The 24,936-nt window shown below is 41.5% G+C and overlaps 2 protein-coding genes across 4 annotated transcripts in view; one reads left to right on the top strand and one right to left on the bottom strand.

Annotated features, from left to right (window-relative positions):
* kiaa0825 (KIAA0825 ortholog) overlaps nt 1-3,762 on the bottom strand; it is a 194,844-nt gene extending 191,082 nt beyond the window's left edge. Inside the window, exon 1 of one of the 2 annotated variants that reach the window (XM_007893070.2) lies at nt 3,718-3,762. The gene's annotated coding sequence lies outside the window, so the exon portion shown is untranslated. Of the gene's footprint in view, nt 1-3,256; nt 3,399-3,717 lie in introns of those variants that run through there. The other variant, XM_007893069.2, reaches the window with a different exon arrangement.
* A 250-nt stretch (nt 3,763-4,012) lies between these two features.
* The window catches only part of slf1 (SMC5-SMC6 complex localization factor 1), a 38,323-nt gene continuing 17,399 nt past the window's right edge, over nt 4,013-24,936 (top strand). Inside the window, exons 1-14 of one of the 2 annotated variants that reach the window (XM_042334318.1) lie at nt 4,013-4,208; nt 7,418-7,531; nt 10,090-10,168; nt 10,725-10,968; nt 11,603-11,765; nt 13,686-13,781; nt 14,494-14,565; nt 15,224-15,385; nt 16,164-16,330; nt 17,573-17,713; nt 19,021-19,180; nt 21,245-21,392; nt 22,688-22,833; nt 24,447-24,616. In XM_042334318.1, the coding sequence (XP_042190252.1) occupies nt 7,418-7,531; nt 10,090-10,168; nt 10,725-10,968; nt 11,603-11,765; nt 13,686-13,781; nt 14,494-14,565; nt 15,224-15,385; nt 16,164-16,330; nt 17,573-17,713; nt 19,021-19,180; nt 21,245-21,392; nt 22,688-22,833; nt 24,447-24,616 (1,862 nt within the window). In that variant the 5' untranslated portion in view covers nt 4,013-4,208. Of the gene's footprint in view, nt 4,209-7,417; nt 7,532-10,089; nt 10,169-10,724; nt 10,969-11,602; nt 11,766-13,541; nt 13,782-14,493; nt 14,566-15,223; nt 15,386-16,163; nt 16,331-17,572; nt 17,714-19,020; nt 19,181-21,244; nt 21,393-22,687; nt 22,834-24,446; nt 24,617-24,936 lie in introns of both variants that reach the window. The other variant, XM_042334314.1, reaches the window with a different exon arrangement.

The following is a 24,936-nucleotide window of genomic DNA, read 5'->3' as shown; positions in this document are numbered from 1 at the left end:
CTAAAATGGCTCCCGCTTTTTGCCCACAAATATACAGTCAATTCACTTTACAGTATATTCTGTGAAGTGCTTTGAGACTTCTAGAAGAGATGAAAAGCGCTATATCAAATGCAAGGATTATTTTGTCATTTGTCAGGTAAGGAACTGAGTGAAGGTAAAATAAAACTAACAAATACAGTAACAAATAAAAATAAAGTTTTGTAAAGATAACTAACAAAGATGCCAGGAATATGCCTAATTGTTACTACACAACACTTATTTTTTTTATTGTTTTTAAATAGCATGTATATTGTTATTTTAATGTCCCTTCAAGTGTTCTGATAAAAACATATATGACCTAATTAATTGGACGATTTGTGTTGTGGCAGCTACAGCATCCAGGTAAGTGGTGTGTATTCGTATACCCTCCTTGATTTGAACCTTGTAAATAGTGAAAGGGATTTTGTAAGGATGTTCCACAGAATTAGGCCAAGAGGTAACTATCCCTGTAAGAAAGGCATGGATGGGAGTTCAGCTGCAGGTGGACAATAATAATTCTTGCATTTGATAAAATGCCTTTGCATTTGATATCACATCTTCGGGACGTCTCAAAGCACTTCACTGAATATGCTGTGAAGTGAATTGACTATATATTTTGTGGGCGAACCGCGGCAACCAATTGTGAATAGCAGTGTCCCACACAGTCGTGGATTGAGTGACCCCAATTTTGTTTAAAAGGGATTATTAGCCCCTGAAAAGCAATCCGCCAAATGACTAACACCCGGATTCCTACTTACTGCTAGGTAAACAGAGGCGTGTGGAGTAAGGGAACTTGCCCAATGTTTCGCTCTGCCCGGGTCATGTCGCTTGCGAGGCGAGTGCTCTAACCAATATTCTATAGGACACCATGGATGAGTTAAAAGGGCGTATTATGCCAAGCTCAAACTAATCTGATTTCCATACATACTGTTGTATACTATCCAATAATATTCTGTACGCTTAGTTCTCCAACATCAAGGCCTGGATGAATGCCAATTTCCTGCAGCTGAATGTCGACATAACGGCAGTCATACTTCTTGACTCCCTTCAACAGCTTCTCACCTACAGCTCCGACCTCCTCAATCTCCCTGACTTGTTCCTTAGACTTATTGAACCTGTGCGCAACCTAGGCAGCATGTTCAATCCCCAGCTGTCCTTGCTATCCCACATCTGGTCCCTGACTAGGACTCCACCTCCACCACATTGACCTCCTCCAACGATATCTCACACCAAACATAGCTGAAACCCTCATCCAGCACCTCCTGCCTCAATTTTCCAACTGCCCTCCTCCACCAGTCTCCCCAGCTCCACTATTCGTAAAATCTAATTAATTCAGAACAACCACCACCCATATCTCACCTGAACAAAATAACAACAAGTTGGATTTATATCGCGCCCTCCATGCCGGACGGCGTCTCAGAGCGCTTTACAGTAACGGATTCTGGTGCCAAGTCAGGGGGATGGGGAGGAAGGTGACCAAAGGTGCGGTCAAAGAGAAAGGTCTTCAGCAGAGGCCTGAAAATAGGGAGGGAGTGAAGGGAGTGAGGAAGGAAGTTCCAAAGCCTCGGGGCATAGTGGCTGAAGGCACGGCCGCCAAGGGTGGAGCGGAGGACTCAGGGGACGAGGAGGAGGCCAGACCCAGAGGAACGAAGGCAACGGGTACTATTTTGAGGAGAGAGGAGGTCAGAGAGGTAGAGGGATGCAGAGGAGTGGAGGGATTTGAATACAAGCGTGAGGATCTTGAAGTTGATCCTCTCTGGGACAGGCAGCCAGTGCAGTCTAGCAAGGACTGGGGTGATCGGGGAGCAGAGTTTGGTGCGGGTGAGAATGCGGGCGGCAGAGTTTTGAACTCTGTTTTGACATGCCCTCATCACCCCAGTCCTTACCAGACTCAACTGACTCCCTATTGCAGAATGGATCCATTTCAAGATTCTCACACTCATGTACTTCATGCCTTGGCACTTGCCGATCTCTCCAATCTGCTTACTCCTCACTCCTCTACCCTCCTCCATCGCTAACAACCTCCGTGCAGGTTAGGTGAAGGGTCCCTCTTCCCCTCCACCATTGGTGGGTGGCCGTGATTTCAGCCACGACTCCCTGAGACTCTGGAACTCTGCTTCAATTCCTCTGGCTTCTCCCTCCTTGTCCATGACACCTGCATACCTGACTCTTCAACCATGACTACGATCACCAGCCCTCTCTTCCTGACATCAAGCTCCACCACTGTTAAATGCTTCAAGATCTTATCCTACTTGAAGGACACTATATAAAAGTTTTTGTTGAAATAAGATACGTTTTTTGAATAATGCAGTTATTACAATAACAGAAATTCTTGAGGTCTTCCAAATAAATTAACAATAATTATGTTACATAATATAATACTCAAATAACTGCAACTTTCTTTTATTTGATCTTGTATTAAAATGAGATTTTTTTATCTTCATTTAAAATAATAATAAACTTTGCAATTTGAGCACCAATTTACTGCAATCCTAAATCCAAATCAGGAGTATTACAGATGTTTACTGTAAATTTGTGGCAAATATGCCTCCATTGTTAATATGATGGTGGATGTGGCCACATACTATAAAAATAAACAACCTTTTCCATACCAAATAATTTGAAAGTTTTAAAAAAAACTAATTGATCGGAATAAAAACCAATAAAAACATTACCATAACTACTGCGTAAAGGCTGACATCTCTGCGATTTGTAATATAGTAGGAAACACCACCATTCATTCACTCCATACATCTGGTTTTGTTTCTTATGGGACTGATAAAATTTGATAACAGTCAAGTGATCGATTGCAACCTTATTTCTTTTTTTACACACACACAAGCTGTAGCTCGATTCAATCACATACTAAAACGAGAAAAAACACCAGTTATGACAAGGGCGAGAGTTTCTCCTGCCCAACCTATAAAGTACCACCAATAACATTTAGAGGTGTCCTAACACCAAATAAATGGAATGAGTCCGGGACACAGAAACACGATTAAACAATGTGTGTGTGGGTGGGGGGGGGAGAGAGAGAGAGAGGCGAGCATCGCCGATCCGATACTATTACATATTAAACACAGAACAGCTGCAGAAACGTGATCCGAAGGGAAAAGATGCCTCGGTGGTTGACATCCGGGTATCCGCAGACCATCACAGCTCAGGCACCGCGACCACAGGCCGCCAACCGTAAACGCGCGCGACGTACAACAGCCCTCGGGGGCTCTTTAAAACTTACGCTGAATTGACCCCCCCCCCACCACCAGACTCTCTCCCCCGCGTTTCAGAGGGAAAATGTCACTCCTTCACTCAGCCCGAACCGTCCTGCGAGTGTGTTTCTTCCTCTTCTTCTTCGCCCCCTCAACTGCGCACCCCACCCTCCCCACTCCTCGCTGGAGGCTGCCGTTTGTTTACAAACACGTCGCTCGGAGACCAGACGCGTCCCGCTGGGGGACGCGCGAGGAGGGGCGGGGAGAGTGCAGTGCGCATGCCCGTCTAACGGCTCCCGGCACGCAGAGTGCGACCCACACACAAAAACAAAACGACCAATTGGGTGGGTTTTCGTTGCACTGCGTGAAAAAAAATGGCTTCGGGGCGGGCGCCTAATTTTTTCTCAGTTAAACTAGCGATACCTTTTTTTTTCGGGGAGGGAGGGAGGGGTGGTGTAGTGTAATAAGACTTTTTTTTTCATCTTTTAACCCGGTTTCAAAAGCGCTAAACCGAAACCGGGCGCTCCCCACCAGCAGACGCCGGGCGAGGCTGGTGTTCGGTTGGTCTGGTTACCGCCGACGTATGTCAACAATCTGACGCCTTCAAAACTTCCCGGGGGGGAAGGGCAAAGGTTATGGCGCGCGCGCCCAGAGCGCGAGGGAGGGAGGGAAAGAGACCGACCGACCGACTAGGGAGAGGCGGCGGTTTGATTTGAAAGCCAAAGACGAAGCTGCGCGGGAGATTTGCGCTCCTCGTGTCCTGTGGGATTACAGTAACTGACGGGGTTTGTGTGGCGGGGGGGGGGGGGCGAGGGGAGCGTCTCCCGTGACGCGGCTGGGGAGCAGCGCGAGGGTGGCGTGACGTGCTTGGCGTCGAGGCGGTTGGGTTTGAATTTGTTCGGTTGAAAGTCGCCTCGCGGCGGCCGGCGAGCGCAGGTTTTGAACGTTCAAGCCCCACCGGCGGAGAGCGCGGGTGACACGGTGAGTAACCCGAGCGCCGGGAGGGGGAGGGAGGCCTTGCCGTGCCGTGCTCTGAGCTGCCAACGCCTCACGGGAGCTTTCAGGTCAGCGGCGTGAGAGGTCGCCTCGGGATTGCAAGCCTCGCTGCCCTGCGTGTACCTCGCCCTTTCGCCCACACTCAGCGTACGCAGGGCATAGGGGCAGGAGACCCAGGGCTAGTTTACCAGTAGGTTGCATTCGTCCACAAAATGCACAAGTCAATCCACTTGACAGCATATCCTATCAAGTGCTTTGAGACTTCTCAACAGTGAGACGCTACATCAAAAAAGACTGTTTGTGGGACATTGCTGTGCGCAATTGGCTGCCGCGTTCGCCCACAAATATACAGTCAATTCACTTTACAGTGTGTTCTGTGAAGCGCTTTGGGACGTCCTCCCGACGTGAAAAGCGCTATATCAAATGCAAGGATTATTATTATTATTATTAAATGCAAGCGGTATTATTCAGTCGCAAAGTACGCAGTCACCTTTCCGTTGTGTTCTGCGAAGTGCTTTGTGGACGTCTCAACGGTGTGATAAGGCGCAATATCAAATGCAAGGGTTTTTATTATGTAGCGCCTTTCGTGTTGGGCGTATAACTGGAGTACAGAGTCAACTCAGTCCAGGAAGCAACTACGCGAGGGCCCCAGTACCTCTGCTGTCCTGTCTTGTAAAGGTGTGCAGAATTTTTAAATTCAGTCGGTCTAAATTTGGAAATCGGGTTTCATTTTAAGAATTGCAGAAATTGGGCTTCGAAGTTTAAGACTGGATTTGAAAAGGCCCCCAAATCCTGGTTAATTTTGAGACCGTAGTCTTAAGTGTGTCAGTATTGTCGCACTCTTGCCGGGAAGTTGGAAAATTGTGGGTTCAAGCCCTTCGTCGGGGTTGGAACCTATATACACTTAAATCCTGGCTAACCAGACTAATGGGGGAGATCCAGTACAGTGAGTGTAATTATACTGCCGGTACTGATATTTTACAATGCTGAAAAATGTCAGTACCTGCATTGTAATTATAATAATAATAATAATCCTTGCATTTGATATAGCGCTTTTCATGTCGGGAGGACGTCCCAAAGCGCTTCACAGAATATACTGTAAAGTGAATTGACTGTATATTTGTGGGCGAACGCGACAGCCAATTGCGCACAGCAATGTCCCACAAACAGTCGTAGATTGAAAATGACCAATTTTATTATTGTTTTTGGTTTTGGAGGGATTATTATTAGGCTCTGTGTGGAGTAAGGAAACTTGCCCAAGGTTTCGCCCTCTGCCTGGAGTTGAACTCAGGTGTCTCGCTTGCAATGCGAGTGCTCTAACCACTGAGCTACAGGACTCCACTTGTTTGAACACCGTAGCAAAAGGCAGTGAATATGGGTTGTGTTGATGTGGAAGGCACTATACAAATGTAATTTGCTGTTGAATAAGCTATTTTCTGTTTGTGGGATTAAAACTGTCTGAATCAAAATTGTTATTCCTGCCCACTGTGAAGGCCAGCGAGGACGGTGAGGTGTTGGCGCTTGTCACGAAAGGTGGACTGGTGGAAGTCTACCCATATAGGCCTGTGAAAATTAATTTTTTGGGTTTTGGGTCTGGTCATGCTAGGTTGGCATTCTGGATACCCGGAGTCTGCCCAGTAAACTGAGTTCACTGTAGTGGTTGCAAAATCACTCCGATGCAGTACTGGGAATGTTGTTGGAGATGCTGTGCTTTGGAAGAGACGTTAAAGTAAGGTCCGGACTGCCTGTCCAGTGGACATTAAAATAAAATCCCATGGTACTGTTGAAAAAGAGAAGGGAGTTTATCCCAGTGTTCTGGCAAACATTCTCCCAAATATAAAGTTGCTCACTCCAAAGCTGCGCAGAGATTGGGTGCAGCATTCGCGCACAAAATACAGTCACATATCCTGTGCAGTGCTTTGAGAAGCCTTGACAACATGATAATGGAGGCAGTTTCCCACTTAATAAGTCTGATGGTGATTATATGATTGGTTACTGTTTGAGAAGTGCATTTTTTTAGTTTCTATATGTATATACCATATTTACATTTTGGAGGATGTCCCAAAGGACTTCTTAGAATATATTGCGAATTGTTTTGTGGGTGAATGCAGCAGACAATTTGCACATAGCCATAAAGTGGATGACCAATTTTATTTGGGGCATTGTTGGCCAGGACAATGGGGGAAATGGGGGAAATTCCCTTCTCTTTTTAAATAGTGGCAAGGGATCTTCAACACTCACCTGAGACAGGCGAGATCAGAACTTGTGTACAGTTCTAAATAAATTACTTCATTTTTGTATGATAACAAAGTGATTCTGCCTGAATTTGAATGTTTGTTGAAGCGTTTGAGGAACGTAAAAAATGTACTTATTTTGGTGGAAATCTGAAGATATGTAATGTTTTAGCCATCCTTTCTGGGAATCTGCATCTTGTGCACATGTTCAAATGGAAAAAGTGAAATAAATATGTTTTTTTGTATATTTGAAATGATACCCTCTGCTCTGGAATATTTAAAATCTAGCTTAATTATGTTGCATTTAAATTGTTTATTTGTTGTGAACAATAATTGGAAGTTTAAACAAAATGATGTTCCCTAGACACTCTTTGCATCACCAAAAGAGGTAGTCAACATATGTGTTTGAGTTCATCTTAATTTTTCCCATTGGCAGATGGAACAACTCGTGCATCAAACTCGTTTTCGCAAAGCCTGGAGCCATTACAACAATCCTACTTTATAATAATAAAAATAATTCTTACATTTGATATAGCACTTCATCGTGTCTTCCAGACGTCTCAAAGCGCTTCACAGAATATACAGTCAAGTGAATTGACTATTTTATGAAATGTTAATGCCCTGCACATTGTTTGACGGGATAGTTCTACAGCAATATCAACTTTTAAAACACTTTCAGTACAGGACTTTTCATTCTTTTCAGAATTCATTCTTTTTAGGAAATCATTCTTTTCAGGACTTGCTAACTTTATAATACAGAATATTCTACTGATGTAGATTTGTCGAAAAGTTCTTTAATTTTCATTGTATTGCATGATTTAAACTAATTTTACATGTTCTTATTGTCTTTTTTTTTCTTTCCCTACTCTTGGTTCTGCAATAAAATCCTGGTGTCTTTATTCACGAATTGAAGTGATCCATGAAGGAGAATCAGCACTAAGTGTTTCTTTTTCGTTGTAGATGGCTGGATTGGTGCAGAAACCTATAATACAATTAACAGGATTCAAGCATCCTGAAAAGGGGATCATTGTCAAGATACTTTCTCAGATGGACTGTGTTTATCTTCATGAACAAGTGAGTCATAATTAGTGATTGAAGTCTATTCCTTGGAATCAACTTAGTATTTCAATTTTCATTGAGTTATGGTAGTTGGGATACTTTGTTAGCTTGGCTTATTTAGTTATTCGCTTACTTCTTGAGTCAGAAGTTCTAGTCTTACAACAACAAAATTACATTTATAGAGTGCCTTTCACATAGGAAGGATGTCCCAAGACGCTGGACAGTCAGGGGTCAGGACCTGAGCATGGGGGAGGGGTCGGGTAGGGGTGAGGGAAGGCAGAGAGGTGGAAGGGCGACCAAAGGAGCAATCGAAGAGGAGGGTCTTGAGACTGGCCTTGAAGGAGGCAAGAGAGGAAGTGAGGCGAAGGGACTGTGGGATGGAGTTCCAGAGTGTGGGGGCAGAGAGGCTGAAAACTCGGCCACCAATGGTAGAGTGGGTTGGCCAGGAGACTGGAGCAGGCTGGAGCCCGCTGAACGGAGAGAGCGGGCAGGTTGGTAGGGAGTCAGCAAGTCAGAGAGGTAGGAGGGGGCAAGGCCATGGATGGCCTTGAAAGTGAGGACGAGGATCTTGAATTCGATCCTCTGAGGGATGGGGAGCCAGTGGAGTCTGGCGAAGGTGGGAGTGATGGGGTCACGGAGCCTGGTGCGCGAGAGTACACTTCAATAATAAGAAAGTTGGTATTGTTGGGTATCTTTCATTTGAGTGCCTAGGCCTGACGATAGTTCACGCCAGCACATACGTCTCAACGTTTCGTATTGTCCAGTTGTGAAAAGTAATAATTTATACATAAGCAACTTGTCTTTCTAACTTTCGTGAAAGCGAAGAATGGAATTCAAAGAATATATAAGTTTGTTTCATCTCAAGTAGAACGGTTTCCCTCACTGGATGCTTATTTTATTTTTTGAGTGGATTATTTTTGATAAACCGGGCGTCTGGCACAACGGAAGCCAATCAGTATGCTTCAGAGTATCCAAACAACAAATTACATTTGTATGCGCTGAAACTAATTTGAGAAATCCTTGCAAAGATTTACAAAGAATGTACAGTGTGACAACAACGACAACTTGCACTTATATAACTCCCTCCGTGCAGGGCAGAGTCTCAGAACCCTTAACAGTGGTGGAGTTGGGTGGGCAGATGGGGAGAGGTGGCCGTAAGCACAGTCGAAGAAGAAGGTCTTCAGATTGGAAAAGGGGAGAGAGGGGGCAAGGCGAAGGGATTGATGGAGAGTGTTCCAGAGTTCCAGGGCATAGTGGCTGAAAGTGCAACCTCCAATAGTGCGGTGTAAGGTGCGAGGGACAAGCAGGAGGCCGGTGCCAGTCGAGCGGAGGTGGCAGGTGGTGGATTGGGGAGTGAGGAGGTCGGAGAGTAGTGAGGTACCAAGGAGTGAAGGGATTTGGACACAAGTGGGAGAATCTTGAAGCCAATCGGTGATGGGAAGCCAGTGGAGCCTGGTCAGAACTGGTGAGTTGTGGGTATGGAGTTTGGTTCGGGTGAGTATGGCGGGTGGCAGAGTTCTGAATGAGCTGGATTTTTGGAATAGTGGAGCTGGGGAGACTGAGGAGTGTGTTTGAGTAATCCAAGCGGGAGATGACAAACGCATGCAAGAGGGGTTCGGCTGCGTTTGGGATAAGGTACGATCGGAGGTGGGCAATGTAGCAGAGGTGGAAGAAGGCAATCCTAGTCAGTGACCGGATGTGGAGGGGGAAGGACAGCTGGGGGTCGGACCGGATGCCTAGATTGTGCACTAGTTCAATGAGTCTGAGGGAGAGCCCAGGGAGGTTGAGGAGTTTAGATCTGCAGGAGTGAAGACGTTGACAGGAGTCAGGAATACAGCTTCCATCTTGTCCATATTCAGCTGCAGGAAGTTTGCACTTATCCAGGCCTTGATGTCTTCCAGACAAGCTGATAGAACATCGGCGGACCTAGAATTGGTACTGGAGGAGGCAAAGTAGATTTGTGTGTCATCCGCATACACGTGGAATTTTACCTCTGCGGATGACAACTCCAAATGGGAGCATACAGATGAGGAAAAGAGGGCTAAGGATGGAGCCCTGGGATACCCTGCACCGGGCTGGGGCGGGAAGAGAAACCATTTGCCGAGATGAAATGGAGGAGGTTGATTAAGTAAAACTCGAACCATGTGAATGTGACCCAATAAGGTGGATGAGGGAGGAGAGGCGGTGGAAGAGGATGGCGGTGTCGACTGTGTTGAACATGGCAGAGAGATCCAGGAGGACAAGGAGGCAGAGGGAGCCCTGGTCACAGAGAGAGAGGATGTCATTTGTGACTTTGACAAGCGTCGTCTCTCTGCTGTGGGCAGGGCGAAAACCAGATTACAAGGGCTCGAGGAGGGAAACAGGCTACTCAACCCGACCCGTACGTGTTGGTCTTTATACTCCACACGAGTATAAGTTCCACAATCTCACTACCCTCTGTGTGAAGTAGATTTTTTAATAGCTTTGTGAGGAGTGTTGGGAGAAATCCTGAAGGAACTGTTGAAAATTGTGGCCAATTGCTATCATGATGAATAGTGAATGCTCCACTAAAAGTTGCCAATTATTTCCACTAGGAATATAGGGAACAATGCACTCATGTTGTAGCAAGTCAACCAAGTCGAAGTGAAAAATATTTAGCAGCTTGTGCTGCAGGTAAGTAAAGACATTACATATTTATCCTGCTTAAAGTAAAGTAAGTGGTTTGCCTCAGGTAAACATACTTATTGTAAATCTATTCTTTGTTAGTTACAGAGATGCAAACAAAGCTAAAATATCAAAATCTAGTTTGTTTAACGTAATTAAATTAAATCAGGTTAAGCTACAAAGGAACAAAGTAAATTTCATGTTGGAAACATTTTGAAAATCAGCCCTTCTAGTAAAGGGATACGTTTGAAAAATCTTATTTGCCTTTCGATGCTGATTGGCCTGTTATAGATTTCAGCGTTTAATATCATGTTTGTAGCATCTGCCGTTCTTTATTATTCCTCTGGCGAGGGCTCAAACCCAAGCTTTTCAGATGTCAAATGACCAACTAGTGTATAGTTAAAAGTATAGTTTAATTAAAAGAGACCAATTTTTTTATTAGAAGAAATTAACAAGCGTGGATAGACAACAGAATGGGTGGAGTGTTGGCAATAAATTGTGAGATTTCTGTGAATCCAGTATGAAAAACTAACAGTTCATTTTATTTTCCTTCTGCTTCCCTTAGGAAAATGGATTTTAACTAAAGACTATATCATTGATAGTGCCACAAGTTCAAGGTGGCTCAATGAAACTCAGTATGAATGGGGATATAAAATCCAGGATAATTCACAACAATATCCTATTAAAATGGGATCTGTACCAAAGATATGGCGAGAAGAACTGTCCAAGTCTGGTATTCCAGGAGCATTTCACAACTGGAGAGTAGTGCTTCTGATTCATGATGATGCAAGAAGAGCTATCTTTAGAAGGTATTTGTAATGTTTCCTTATTTCTTCCTCCGATGCAGTGTAAATTACTGTAGGTTGGCTTTATGCTTGCACCCACCGTATTTCAGATCCCACCTGTAGACCTTTTTCTTCATCTAAGCCTATGGTCACTTCCCTCTCTCCCTAGTTCCGTGTCAAGCTCCACCACTGTTAAGCACTCAGACGCTGCCCATATGAAAGGTACTATATAAATGCAAGTTGTTCAAACAATTGGGGTTCCCAAATTTTCAGAGAATTTGTGCTACACTCACTGCTTGTAAGGAAGAATGCGTGAAATTTTATTCCTGGAGGGTAGGGGAACAGCTTTACGTGTTAAGAGGATGATTAATGCAACTAGCATAAATACATTTGATTGGATAGGAAACTGAATAGGCCTCAGGTGCGTGTACGATTTAGGCGGTTTTACGATTTATAAAGGTAAGACTTATCTGAGTTTTACACTATTTGTTTATGTATTGTTCCTTATGTAAGTCCAAGATGGAAGTTATGCTAAACACCACTGTTCTAATTAGTATCTACCTTTTTTCTGAGTAGGTGTTAGTTGTACTGTAGTCTTTGAGTAATGAGACGGGAGAGAAAAAGTGAGATGCATTTCCTGTGTTCTTTCTTTTGCTAGGGTCCTACTTGCTGGAAAAGCAATTGTGTATCAGCGACCAAGAAAAAGTTATGAAATTACACATGTCTTAACAGAACACAAGAATTATTTTGTGGAGAAACAACAAAATTCATACAAGGCACCTTACTTTCCAGTCGAGTACATTGGACAGTTTATTATGCGGGTAAATAAGCAACTGTTGGTTGGTATAGGAGATTTGAGTGTGAGGATGACCATCTTGAATTTGTTCCACAGTTGTCCTTCCTCCCCCACATTCTGTCCCTGACCAAGACTGCACCTCTGCCATATCATCAATTCTACCTTCACACTGGAGTCTGCCAAAATCCTCATCCTAACTTTTGTCAACTCCTGACTTGATTCTGTTTCTTAAACGCACTTCTTTCTAGTCTCCCTTATTCCACCATCCACATGGTCCACCTAATGCAAAATTCCACCACCCATACCCACTTACATCAAATTTCGCAAACCCAATTTAGGCTCCACTGGCTGCCTCTCTGAAAGCATCGACTTCAAGGTCTTCAACAACAAAATTACATTGATATAGCACCTTTGATGTCGGAAGTACATCCCAAGGTTCTCACGGTCCCATAGAAATCCTATAATGCCCTAGCACCTCCATACCTCTCAGATCTACTCTTACCCTACTCCTATGCCAACCCCTTCGTCAGCCACCGCAGACAGACCTGTAAAACAGTCTAGCCTGATAAGTTAATACAATGCAGAGGGGATGCAGCATTTTTTTGGAGATGAGGATTTAAATTGAAGTGCCATCTGTCTGTTACGGTGTAAGATCCTAGGGGACTATTCAAATAGATGTGAGATGTTGTTATTTGCAAATTGGCTACGTGTTTTGCACATTTACTAAATTTTACTGTATATCATGTGAAGAACTTTTGAGACATCCTCCCAAGATGCTATATCAGATGTAAAGATTATTTTTTTTATGTTTCATGTTCCCTTGCAGTCTTTTTGCTGCTACAGATTCTCACTTTTAATTTAAAATGCCTGTGCTCTCAGCATGAACAGATTTTGTTTTGCTGGTGCGCTGATTTTCCAAGCAGTAATAGCAGGAGCTATTCTGTCCCTGACCAAGACTGCACCTCTGCCATATTATCATCAATTCTACCTTCACACTGGAGTCCGCCAAATGAATGGTAGAATGAGAGCTATTTTGAAAGAAAGTAGAAGCAACCAGTAGTGGATGGTTGTATGGAATCTATATAAATATAACAATGGAATTTTATGCATGGTTTCTACCAGTTGAACTTTGTTTCCAAAACATCCCAGATCACAACCTACTATAGTCTTCTTGGAGCAATTTGTACTTGGATTTTTAGCAATTTGTCCTCCTTTTCTGTATATGCTTTGCTTTTAAGTTGATGAGGAGGCTGCTAATTGGAATACAGTGTAGAAATGAGACATGATCAGCATTGATTGCTATTGAGTTGAAAACCCCCAACATTGGAATATTTGGAGATTCATTATTTATCACGTTGGAGGCACCAAGGTGGGACCCCGACATCGTCCTCAATGGTGTCGTCTGTGGAGACAGACCCGAAACATTGGACTTGTGGATTGCGCTATTCGACCACTTTATTAAGTTAAAAGCTTGTTAACTGTCTCTAATTGGTATTTGAAAGCCACACGATCCACAAGTCTGAAGTCCAGTGCTGTAGCCTTGTTTTCAATGACCCCAGCATTGAGAGGATGGGGGTAGAGGGTCTACCTTTAGCACATATAGATTACATTCAATATGATATTGAATGTACAACCAAATTGACTCCAATAACACATTATTGGCTAATTGAATTCTGAAGATGGTGAGCGGCTCGCTGCAGGAAGAAAATAAAAAGGTTCAATTCACAAATGAAAATTGTCTTAAGCTTTAGCTGCAGTTGTCTTTTCAAATCCATATATAAATTTGAATTTCTATTTGCAGGCTTCTGTTGGTTCTCAATTATCTAATGAGGGTATTAAGGCATCGTATCTGAATAAGCAGGACTTTGATCTCATGTCAACCTCGTTTAAAGACTCCATACTAGATGCTACAGGAGGGCTGCAATCAACCTCATTTTCCTTCCAGGAAACTAATCAAAAGGAATCACCTGACTGCAATGAGTCAAAAACCCAGAATGCCGCCTTAAAGCAAAGACTGCAGGTGTTCCTTACTTCACCAGAGGTAGGGAAACCCAAATAAAATACTTGATAATGTCTTTCCTTTAATACTTAGCAAAGGAAAATAATTTGTGAGCTGCGCTAAAGCATCAGAAAGTAGAGGGTGTCAGTTTACACATTTAGTTAGGTGTCTTGCTCCTGAATCAGAGGTTGTGGGTTCAAGTCACACAGTCGGGACTTTAAGCTCACAATCTAAGGTAGTACTCCAGTTTATTGCTGAGGGAGTACTGCATTGTTGGAAGTGCCATCCTTCAGGTGAGACATTAAACCGAGATCTTGTTTGCCTTTTCAAGTAGATATAAATTTCCCATGGGACTATTTGAAAAGATAAGGGAGTTTCTCCTGGTGTCCTGGCCAAAAATCCTCCAAAACCTTCATGGCTGTTTAAAGGACATTGCTGTGGTGTGCATTTACCTATAAAATAGTCACTAATCTTTACAATAAATCTTGCGAGGTACTTTGAGACATCCCAGCAACATGATTGCATGAACAACATTGCATATTATCTGCCACACTTGCCTACAAATAAACAGTCTCCATACTTCATCAAAACTCATTGAAGTTCCTTGAGGCATTCTGAATGCTACAGGAACTATATCAAATACAAGTATTGTCAAAAGAGCAGGCTGAGATTGGAGTAGCTCTCCAGTTGGTATTCTTGTATCAGTTTAGGCCTTCTCCCATACTGTAGTTTCTAAAATTGTTTTCTTTTCTAGGCAATACGAAGCAAATATATACCGTCAGGTATCGGATGCTGTTTGCGTACCTCAACTCCCAGCAACCATCAGGTATGCTGATGAATATTGTGTTCTTTTTCAATTTCTGCAGTTCACTGGCGAGCAATTCAATTTCATGGTCATGCCTGCCACACTTATGAATAAAGGTGCAGAAAATGCTTACTGCTAAAGCATTCTACAATATGCAGAATGAATAAATAAATTACATTGAGTTTTCTTTCAAAGTATGATACGTTATTCTGCTTTGTGAGGCATTCCAGACATTTGTCTGTTTTGTCAATTTAGTTGACTGTTTGAGTAAAATCTGATGGTTCAAACAGTAACTATCAAGTAAATAAGCTTGAGTGTTATGAAATTTCCAATACTTTGCAAACTGAAGTAGTCTTTGAGATGTGCACCAGATACTCTTAACTTGTCTATTGTTGGTAAGGAATATTTGAACAATTCTGAAAGTGAGTGCTATTGATAATATGAAAACTTTAAAAGGCATGTTGGTACACAGCCATATACATAGTCTAGTAATAGCAGGAGCTTCCCAATCAGATAATTATAAATTTGAGTTCAGTGGTCACACAAATCTTTGGTTGAGCTTAACATTTTATCAACTCTACTTCTTTGGGATATTCGAGAAAATGAAATGGGTTACACTTTTTTGACTGAAAGGATTCATTTGATGTTTGGGTTTGAATGATCAAATCTTTGCTTCTAGATTCAATCTTTGAAGTTCTCTGGAGTTACAATTGATAGAATAGAAGGTATTTTGGAGGGACATTTCTATATGGAAGCATTGAAAGAGATCCGCTTCCATTTGTCGTCCAAGTTCTTTCCACCTTCATATCTTCTGCAATCTCTTCTACAGCAGGTTCTGGAGGTAAGTGAGAACACTTCAGCACTGAAAACTATTTCTTCAATAATTTCAGTTTTTGAGGAGAAGCAAAGAAATGTCAATTTTGTTCCAAGCACCTCAAGGTGCTTCCAGGATGGATTTTTTAAAAACCAGGCACAAGGTAGTAGTTCAAAAATGGAAATTGTGTGTTTGTGTCTAATATCATTAATTTAACCATCTTGATAAAAGTACATTAAAGCACCAACTGAAACATTCACCACTAGTAAATGAATTCATGGAAAAGTTACATCATCAATGTATGGATTGATCAGTGATAACATGACAAACCGTTGCCAACAATCCCCAGAATAAAAATTCCATGCAAGAAAAGTGAAATCTGAGTTTCTGAATCTGTAATATTGAGGTTTTATTCTCATCATTCAATCATGGCTGTTTGTGGAATATTTCTATGAGAACATTGGCTGCCATGTTGGCTTTGCAATTTATATGACGTGAGAGGCACTATACCAATTGCAAGGATTATTATTTTATTCTGCCCTACAGCTTTCAGATGTAGAGAATTTCACAACATCACAACTCTGGGTAAACAAATAATTCCTGACATCAGTTCTAACTGCATTTCCATTGGTTCTGATTTTAAGGCTATGGATCATTATCCTTGTAATGGATCCATGTAGTTTCACCAAGGCCATATATAATTTTAAAACTGAAAGTTTAAAACATGGGAGAATAAAATCACTTAACATGAAATTGTACTTTATTGTAAAATGTTGGCTTTGAAATAAAGCTTTTTTCATTATAGGGTAATGCAGATTTACATTTTTTGCATGAGTTTATCAGCATTCTGCAAGATCTTGTTCTTAATCACCCTCCCTGGAAACAGTCATCAATGGTTAGTTACTACATGGATATTCTTCAGTGTTCAAGCTGTAAAAAAGGAAGCTCATTTCTATTGGAATCAATTGTAAGGTAAGAAAAGTGAAAAGATAAAATATTTTTCACAAATTTGTGGAATATTATAAAGTGCGTTTATTGTTCTGATGAATGCTGTAACCTTTAGCTTTGTTAGCAAATTCCATACAGAAAAATGAAAGCTGATAAGCTTCTGAATCTGTAATATTGAGGATTTATTCAGTATGGAAATACTGGTGTTATCTTCACAGTAATGTTGGTGATCCAATGTTCTTGGATGGTTTATTTTTATCAGATGTGTTTGTCTAAAATTTTATTTGGTAATCTTTTCTCATTTCAACTCTGTTTTCCGCTAGCTTCAGAGATTGGTTTAATAAGTTCTCTAAAAGGACACAAAAAATAAGAGGCAAAGCTATTATGTTACAGTTCAATCAGATATTCTAACGGCACACTAATTGTTACATTTCCTCTTTGATGAAGTGGTTTACCCCAATTCATATATTTACTTCAGTATTATTATTATAGTGCCAAATCTAGCATCTTGGGATGGATCTTCCTTTATTGGAAGGTTTAGAAACCATTGGTTTCTCTTTGTGCTTCAGTATGTGAATCTCTCAAAGAGTTTCTTGTAGGATCTCTATCAGATTCAGATTTTTAAAAAAAAACATTGTGTGGCTTACAGGGAGTGATACACAGAAGATAGCATGAAGTGTATGTTTGAAGGCAGAGTATACCAAAATAAATCTTGAACTGACAGATAGATGGCTTTGATAGTTAACAATAATTACTTTTGTGGATTTAACACCATGTGACCACCTCCCATGCGCATGCAAGGAATTAAATCTAAAGAAAATGGCACGGGGATACGGCCATGTGGCTTCCCTACGGAGGACAGTTGTCCATAAAATATCCCCAGAACAAAAGGGGCTGAGAAAAGTACTGAGCAGGCCGGTAATTCCCGTACCAATATAACTAAGTGCTTGGACAGGGGCAATCACTCGCTAGAAGTGAAGTTTGCCAGTCGGCCCGGAATGCTAGTAGAAATCAAGGGTATCCTTGTGGATACAGGTACTCAAGTAGCAGTGCGAAGTCTCAAAGTAGCGGTGGAGGAGTCAACCAGCCAGGCAAAAAGTCAGAATGTGTGGTTTATCATTGCAAAGACTTTAGGGATAGAAAACTAAAATAAATAAAAATTCTCTAGCCATCAAAATACCTCGGGAGCGTCACTGCAGTAAGAAACCAAGTGCAGTTATTAATTAATTGACTAATCACAAATGTACTTTTTATTTGAAACTTTAGGTCCTGTGTTTATGATGAAGGACCTTGTCATTGTCTCTCCAATCAAGACCTCAGCCTTTCAGAACTGAAACCGTTTTATAGGCTGCTATTGAAGTACTACTTTGACTTGTTTGAAGCTGAATTCGAAACATTAAATAAGAGGTAATTGAAGTTCAACAATAAATAATAGAAGTATGCAGCTTATGTCCTCTCCCACACCAGGCTCTCATCACCCCCACTCTCTCTATTGGTTCCCCATCCCCCAGAGGATAGAGTTCAAAATCCTTGTCCTCTCCTTCATACATGCGTTCATTACATCAAGGCTTGACTATGCAAACTCATTGCTTGTCGGCCTCCCCAACTCCTCCCTCCAAAGGCTGCAGATCATCCAGAACTCTGCAGCCTGTGTCCTCTCCCGCAGTAGGCTCCGCAACCCTATCACCCCCATCCTTGCCCAACTCCACTGGCTTCCCATTACACAGAGGATACAGTTCAAGATCCTGGTCCTCACCTTTAAAGCCCTCCACGGTCTTGCTGCCCCCTACCTCTCTGACATCCTAACCCCTACCATCCTGTTCGCTCCCTCCGCTCAGTGGGTTCCGGCCTGCTTCATGTGCCCCACTTTGCTCGCCTCACTATTGTCGGGCATGCCTTCATGTCACTCTGCCCCCACCCTCTGGAACTCCCATCCTGCAGTCCCTCCGTCTCGCCCCCTCTCTTGCCACCTTCAAGACCCTCTTCGACTGTGCTTTCGATCTCCCTGCTTCCCCCTCCTGCCCTCCACCCTCCCCCACTCCAACCCCCAGCTTTGGTCCGTAACTCTTGTCTGTCCAGCACCTTGGGACGTCCTCCGGAGGTGAAAGGCGCTATACAAATGTAATTTTGTTGTTGTTCAAGGCCCTCCACGGCCTTGCCGCTGCCTACCTCTGTGGTCTGTTGACGCCATACTAACCAGTCCGCTCACTCCCTTCAGGCTGTGGCCTGCTCCACGTCCCCCGCCCGGCTCCACTATTGGCGACCGGGTCTTCAGCCTTTCTGCCCCCACCCTATGGAACTACATCCCACCTTCCCTTCACCTCGCTCTCTCCCTCGCCTCCTTCAAGGTGAGTCTCAAAACCCTCCTCTTTAACCAAGCCTTTAGCTACCCTTCTGCCCTCCAACGTCTCTGATCTCAACCCACAGCTTAGGTCCAAATCCCTGACTGTCCAGTGCCTTGGGATATCGTCCCGACATGAAAGGTGCTACACAAATGTAAAATTCTGTCAGGTAAACTTGCCAATATGCAGCACTGGTCTGTTAGCTGGGAACACTAAGGGATTTTCTTTTAATAAGATGGGTGGGTTTAGTTGATAATTATTTTTAACCTCTTTCTACTGCTTTATTGATACTCACATAACTACACACATAACTGTACACGTAACTCTACACATACTGTAACTAACTTGATTTTTTTTATTCTTGCATGATAGCTGTTTTGAAAACCTAATTCCTGGGTGTTCTGATTTTATACCTCATTCTGTTCTCGGACAACTGTTGTTGGAATACATGGATGTGATGACCAAATCTTTAGCTGTTTTATTGGAGTGTGTTCTTCAAGCAACAAGAGCAGTAGTTAGGAAACCAAATGACGTGAGTAAAATTATCTATGATTGCAAAGTGCAGATCCTTTCCATAATGGTAACTATTGATTGTATGCAAGATATGGATCCCGGATATTACCTTGCAACTAATGATATAAATAATAATTGGAATTCTTGTATTTGTTATAGTACCTATAGTGTGTCAACGTCTCCAGTCATTACTCTTTACAATATATCCTGTGAAGTGCTTTGAGATTTCCTCCTGACATGAAAGGTGCTATATCAGATGTAGGAATTATTATTAAAGTGCGTGCTTTAAAGTAATTACCTTTAAGTGTAGTAACTCTATTCAGAGATGAAAGCAGCAGCCAGTTTCCCACAACAATTTTCAACAAACAGCCAAGAGGTAAATGGCCAATGTATTTGGAGGATTGTTGGCCACAAGACTGTTTTTCATGATGCATGATAGGAACTAGATCCAATGCAAACATTATTTATTAATTATATTACTTTTATTTGCAAGTTAATATCCAGGATCTATTTTTTGTATTGAGGTGGATATAGGTAAGCAGTGTTTCCTTGGAGTTGAACTGTTTCCATGGTGACCTACTTGCAGGTGTGTGAATTTCATTTGTAGATGGAATGCACGGAACTGTCTGGTTTTGATAATAGTGATGGGTTTCCACATGTGGAACACGATGATGGGTTTCCACGTGTGGAACACGATGATGGGTTTCCACATGTGGAACACGATGATGGGTTTCCACATGTGGAACACGATGATGGGTTTCCACATGTGGAACACGATGATGGGTTTCCACATGTGGAACATGACAAAAAACAATAGTTTCATGGGGTCTTTATCATCCATCTGAATCGGCAGATGAAAGTGTAACATCACATCTGAGAGATGTCACCTCTGTCATACAGGTCTTCCCCCAAAACTGGACTGGAGTGCCAGCCTGGAGTATGAGGTTAGGGTTCTGATATGGAGCTTGTACCTACAACTTTCTAATCCAGAAGCGAGAGTGCTACCAACACTTATCAGTTCATTATTTCATTATATTCAAATAAAATCTGGATGATCATTGTAAGTTTGCAAGTTGATTAGAAATGTAAAAAAAATTGCAATTTGCACCAACAAATTATAGCCAAGATCTTGAATGAGACATTGAACTGCGCTACAATAGTTCAGTGAGCATTTACAGCTTCCATCGTGCAATACCAAGACAAACAAAGTTATCAGAAGCATCCTGACCTATATTTTTTTCTCTCTTATACCCCCATTCAAACTTATGATAAATATTCTTTCTTGTGAAACATTGTTGCTTGTGAGTTGTTACTGGTGCAAATTGGTTACTTTATTTACCTGCGTCATTCACTTCACTTCAAAGCATGTGAAAGATTTTGAGAGATTTTCATGTAATAAGGTGGGATATGGAATGCAGTTTATTTTTTTATCCTTATACTTAAATAATTCATTTGTATGAAGGATTTTGAGATGCTTAACATGCTTCATCAAAAGCAATTATGAAATATTATTCAATAACACAAGGTTTTCTCATCTTCGGTATAACGGTAGATTGAAAACTTTGTGGGTATAGGTGGAGACTGAGTTAGGGAAGGCATTGTGTTAATTACATAAATCTGATGAGACAGGTATGGATCTTTGGCATTATTAGTTTTTGAATTTGAACCTTATCCATCAATAATCACTATATATTTATCTATATAATAATAATAATAATCCTTGCATTTGATATAGCGCTTTTCACGTCGGGAGGACATCCCAAAGCGCTTCACAGAACACACTGTAAAGTGAATTGACTGTATATTTGTGGGCGAACGCGGCAGCCAATTGCGCACAGCAATGTCCCACAAACAGTCGTAGATTGAAAATGACCAATTTATTTATTGTTTTTGGTTTTGGAGTGATTATTATTAGGCTCTGTGTGGAGTAAGGAAACTTGCCCAAGGTTTCGCCCTGCCTGGAATTGAACTCAGGTCTCTCGCTTGCAAAGCGAGTGCTCTAACCACTGAGCTACAGGACTCCACACTATATATCACTATATATTACATGTTTACATGTAATTCTCCCCTTTTCCTTTTCTAGAAAACTACATACGAAACTGCCTATGTGTTACATGGTATATTGGGAGTTGTTGTGGAATATCGACTTTTGGTAAACAGGTTACGTGGGAAATATTTTCCTGGCCAAACTTGGGACGATTTAATGTTCTACATTCATGTATGTTGTCAAGGTGAACACAAGTTTCAAACATTTCCTTTATTCAATCTTCTGTTTGTTTAGAACTTTCATCTTTTATGTCTATTCTAAAAAAATATCCCAGGTAGTTCAGTTGGCTGAGCACCGAACTTAGTCCTGAAAGATTCAAAAAGTCCTTTGCTAGGGAAAGGAGGGATTTATTAAGCAAGCTGCCTTAAGTTCTGTACTATCTGCACTGAAACACGTGTTCCTTGTATACATTACCTTTGCCGATCCAGAAGGTGTGTGTGGGGGGGCAGTTGCGGAGGCGACATCTTTGGAATCGGGAAGCAGCAATATCATAGAAAGAAACTTTGATAGGGTATTCAGATGGACTGGTGTCTGACAAAGTTCAATACAGATAAAAGAAAGGTACTGCTTATAAGAAGCAAGAATAGGAGGCACATGGGCTGTACGGATAGAACAGTGCTCAGGATAGAACGGTGCTCAAGGAGGATGCTTGAAGAGATCTCGATATGTTAGTTGACTCCTCAATTGCCATGCCAAAGCAGTACGAGACAGCAATAATAAATGAGGCGAATGAGATAATGAGTTAAATTGCCAATTCAGTTAACTTGAGATCTCCAGAAGTCATAGTCGAGCTATTCTGAGCTTCAGGCTGCACCTAGATTATTGCATATGGTTGCCACAACGTAAAGGAGCTGCCCAGACCCTAAGGCAGTGTAAACTAGAGCCACATGGATAATCCCCAGTTTTAGAGGAATGAACAATGATTAGACATATTTGGAGTCTTCAGTTTGGAAATAGGACTGAGATCAAATGGCCCAGTTCTTGTAATCTATCTGAAGGGATGTAAGTGGGATCTTCATGGGACTGAACTGCTCTGAGAAGACTCATCTTGCAAAGACAACCAACTGATCTTAGTCAGACTTTGAGAGGTAGATATGTCCTTGCTCGACAACGTCTAAACAAATAAAGATTGGGCAAGTGTCATAGTGCATGACTACCCAATGTAGATACATTTAGCTTTAAAGATCATCAATCAGGTCTCAATACAATCATGTAATGCAATTATAACTGAATTCTTCAAAGGTAAATTGATATTGTGAACTAGACTATTTAAAGTAGTTTTTCTGTATGCCTATTACATCATGATAGTTATGCTGGAGACGTACAGACTTGCTAGGTAATTACTGACAATTTGTACCAGTGTATTGGACTCTTTTGTATTTGTCATTGGTAGGTTACTATTTGAACCCTTGTGCCCTATATTAAAAAAACTGTTTAGCAATATTAATATAAATTTGGGGGGTTTCTTCTCTCCTCCAGATTTGAGTCAAAAGGAGATCGAGATGTTGATTAAACTAACTCCATCGCCCTGGCTTCAACTGTTTGTCACACAAGCCATTTATAGGCAGCTGTGTTGCCACAATGGAATTGAATTCTCTGAGAAATCCTTCTCACTTAAACAAATTGTGAGTATTCCTGTAGCAGACTAATTAGTTGAGATTTGTCATTCTTGGGGTGGGGGGAGAGAAATTGTACGGTGTGTGTGCATATATTAATATATATGTATTGTTCTTCCTCCAATACTGTATTATGTGGCTTTGTTGGTGGATCTTTGATGAAGGTTCTTTTAGTAGAATTGTTGATTGAGAGCATGGGAATTGCTGCAAATACAAGTGAAACTATTGCTTAGCTTTGTGGTCCAGAATTTGGAATATCCAAAACCTGATCCCAGTCATGGTCACATTCATCCCGTGAAGCATTCAGTTCAAGGGAGTAACTTATTTGGCAGCATGGAAGTATGGAACTCAAGTTAATGTTTAACTGAAGTAAATCAAGTGATATTAATGGCATTTAGTGCTCCTGACAACTACAGTAAACTGTACACCATATGTTTTTGTTATAATATCCAACCAGGCTTAATAAGAATTAAGGAATGTGTTGTTCAAACATCCAATTTGAGCACCAAATGTAGTTCTAGGTTTTGAATCCTTCACGCAGCCCTTCACCCTTTCAAGTTTAATAAAATATGTGCCGTGTTGGCAGAAAATTATAATTTCTGGGGACCCAAGCGAAATCTCCCGAGTTGAACTGGTTCCTAGATGTAAATGGCTAATCCAGACAAGTCTACAGAATCCAAGTTTTTGATGTGCATCTGGCGCATCAAACAGACTGGTCGTCAACCCTGTGAGCAAATGACTCGTTAAGCAGAGTTGACTAGGTAGGAAAAAGGTGATATTCATGTATTAAAAGATAAAATATTAAAGATTAATTAGTGAGTTTTTTTTACCCCATTTGCATTTAAGAACATGTATGCATGTCAGCCAGTACTCTTAAGAAATAATGAATGTTGATGTTAGCAACCCTAATCAATTTGCAGAAATTGGTCAATTTATACAAGTGCTTTATAAATAACATAGTGTCATTCATCTTTTGTGGTGTTTGTTCCATCTCCCTGCCTTTAGGATCTATCTTCTGGGGATATTAGGCATTATGTCAATTTTCATCAAACCAACACATTTTATTTCTTATCAACAGAAAGAGAATTTTGCAGACTTTTTTGTTGCCCAGAATCTTAGTCTGACTAGAGAAATGGTTTAAGTTTTAAATTGTGAAATTAATAGGAGTGTGTGTCTTTTAAAAAAAATTAAATCGCATGGTATGTCCAATTATTGAATCAACTGTATTTTGACTATCAAAAACATAAATAAGTGTGATTGTTTAACCTCATAAAAATGAAACATGGTAACTCAGTATTTAAGAGTTGTCTCATTGGTATTAGTTACGATTATTATGTTTTAAACAATAAATCAGTTTTGCTGACCTTTGACATTCTAAGAGGGGTTGAGGAAAGTGAAATACTGTTACATTATTGTCTCTGGTACTTAAACAGTAGCTGTGCATTTGAAATGTCCATAGTTAGATATGCAGACAGAGGTGACAAACCAGGAGGGAAAAAGTACCTCAGGGCATGACCTTATATTAGATCAGTAGTGACTGAGTTTCAGAGCAGATGCCATTCAAGTCCCACTGAGGCTAGTCGACTGTGAACCTCATCGAATGAATTTTTCTGTCCTGATAGATCTCTTCATATTTAATGGCCCTGGGGAGGCTGGGCGGTTGTAGGCAAGTGGTGGTGAAGGACCCCAAGGGAAAGAAGATGGGGCACTGGCCTTGGCCTGAACCTTTGAGGCCGTCACTTACTCTAACTGGTGACAGGCAGAAGCAAGTGGAAATGCTGGGCATTCTAGCGTAAGTAATTCTTACAACAACGCTACTTTAAAGTGACTTGTGTGTGGGCTGTTGAACTGAAATGGTTCATAGCCTTTAGGTGACCTGTATTTTGCTGCTCACCAATCGCAGTCTGTGGCAGGAAGCCAACATTTTGTTTTATTTGAAATGGCATACCATTTCTACCTTTTAGAAAGGAAGTTCATTTAAGATGTTATACTTTCTAAGTTCATGTACAGTGTTTCCACGAACACAATCCTAAGAATCAGCCCACTATGGACTCCGTCAGTCAGACTGGCAATGCTGAATTTCGCACTATTCCAGATGCCAGTTCCTAATTT

This window comes from Callorhinchus milii, unplaced genomic scaffold (genome assembly GCF_018977255.1).
Source record: "Callorhinchus milii isolate IMCB2004 unplaced genomic scaffold, IMCB_Cmil_1.0 Scaffold1, whole genome shotgun sequence".
Classification (NCBI taxonomy): domain Eukaryota; kingdom Metazoa; phylum Chordata; class Chondrichthyes; order Chimaeriformes; family Callorhinchidae; genus Callorhinchus; species Callorhinchus milii.
Note: the sequence above shows the minus strand (reverse complement) of the source record. Positions and strands in the feature narration are given on the sequence as shown.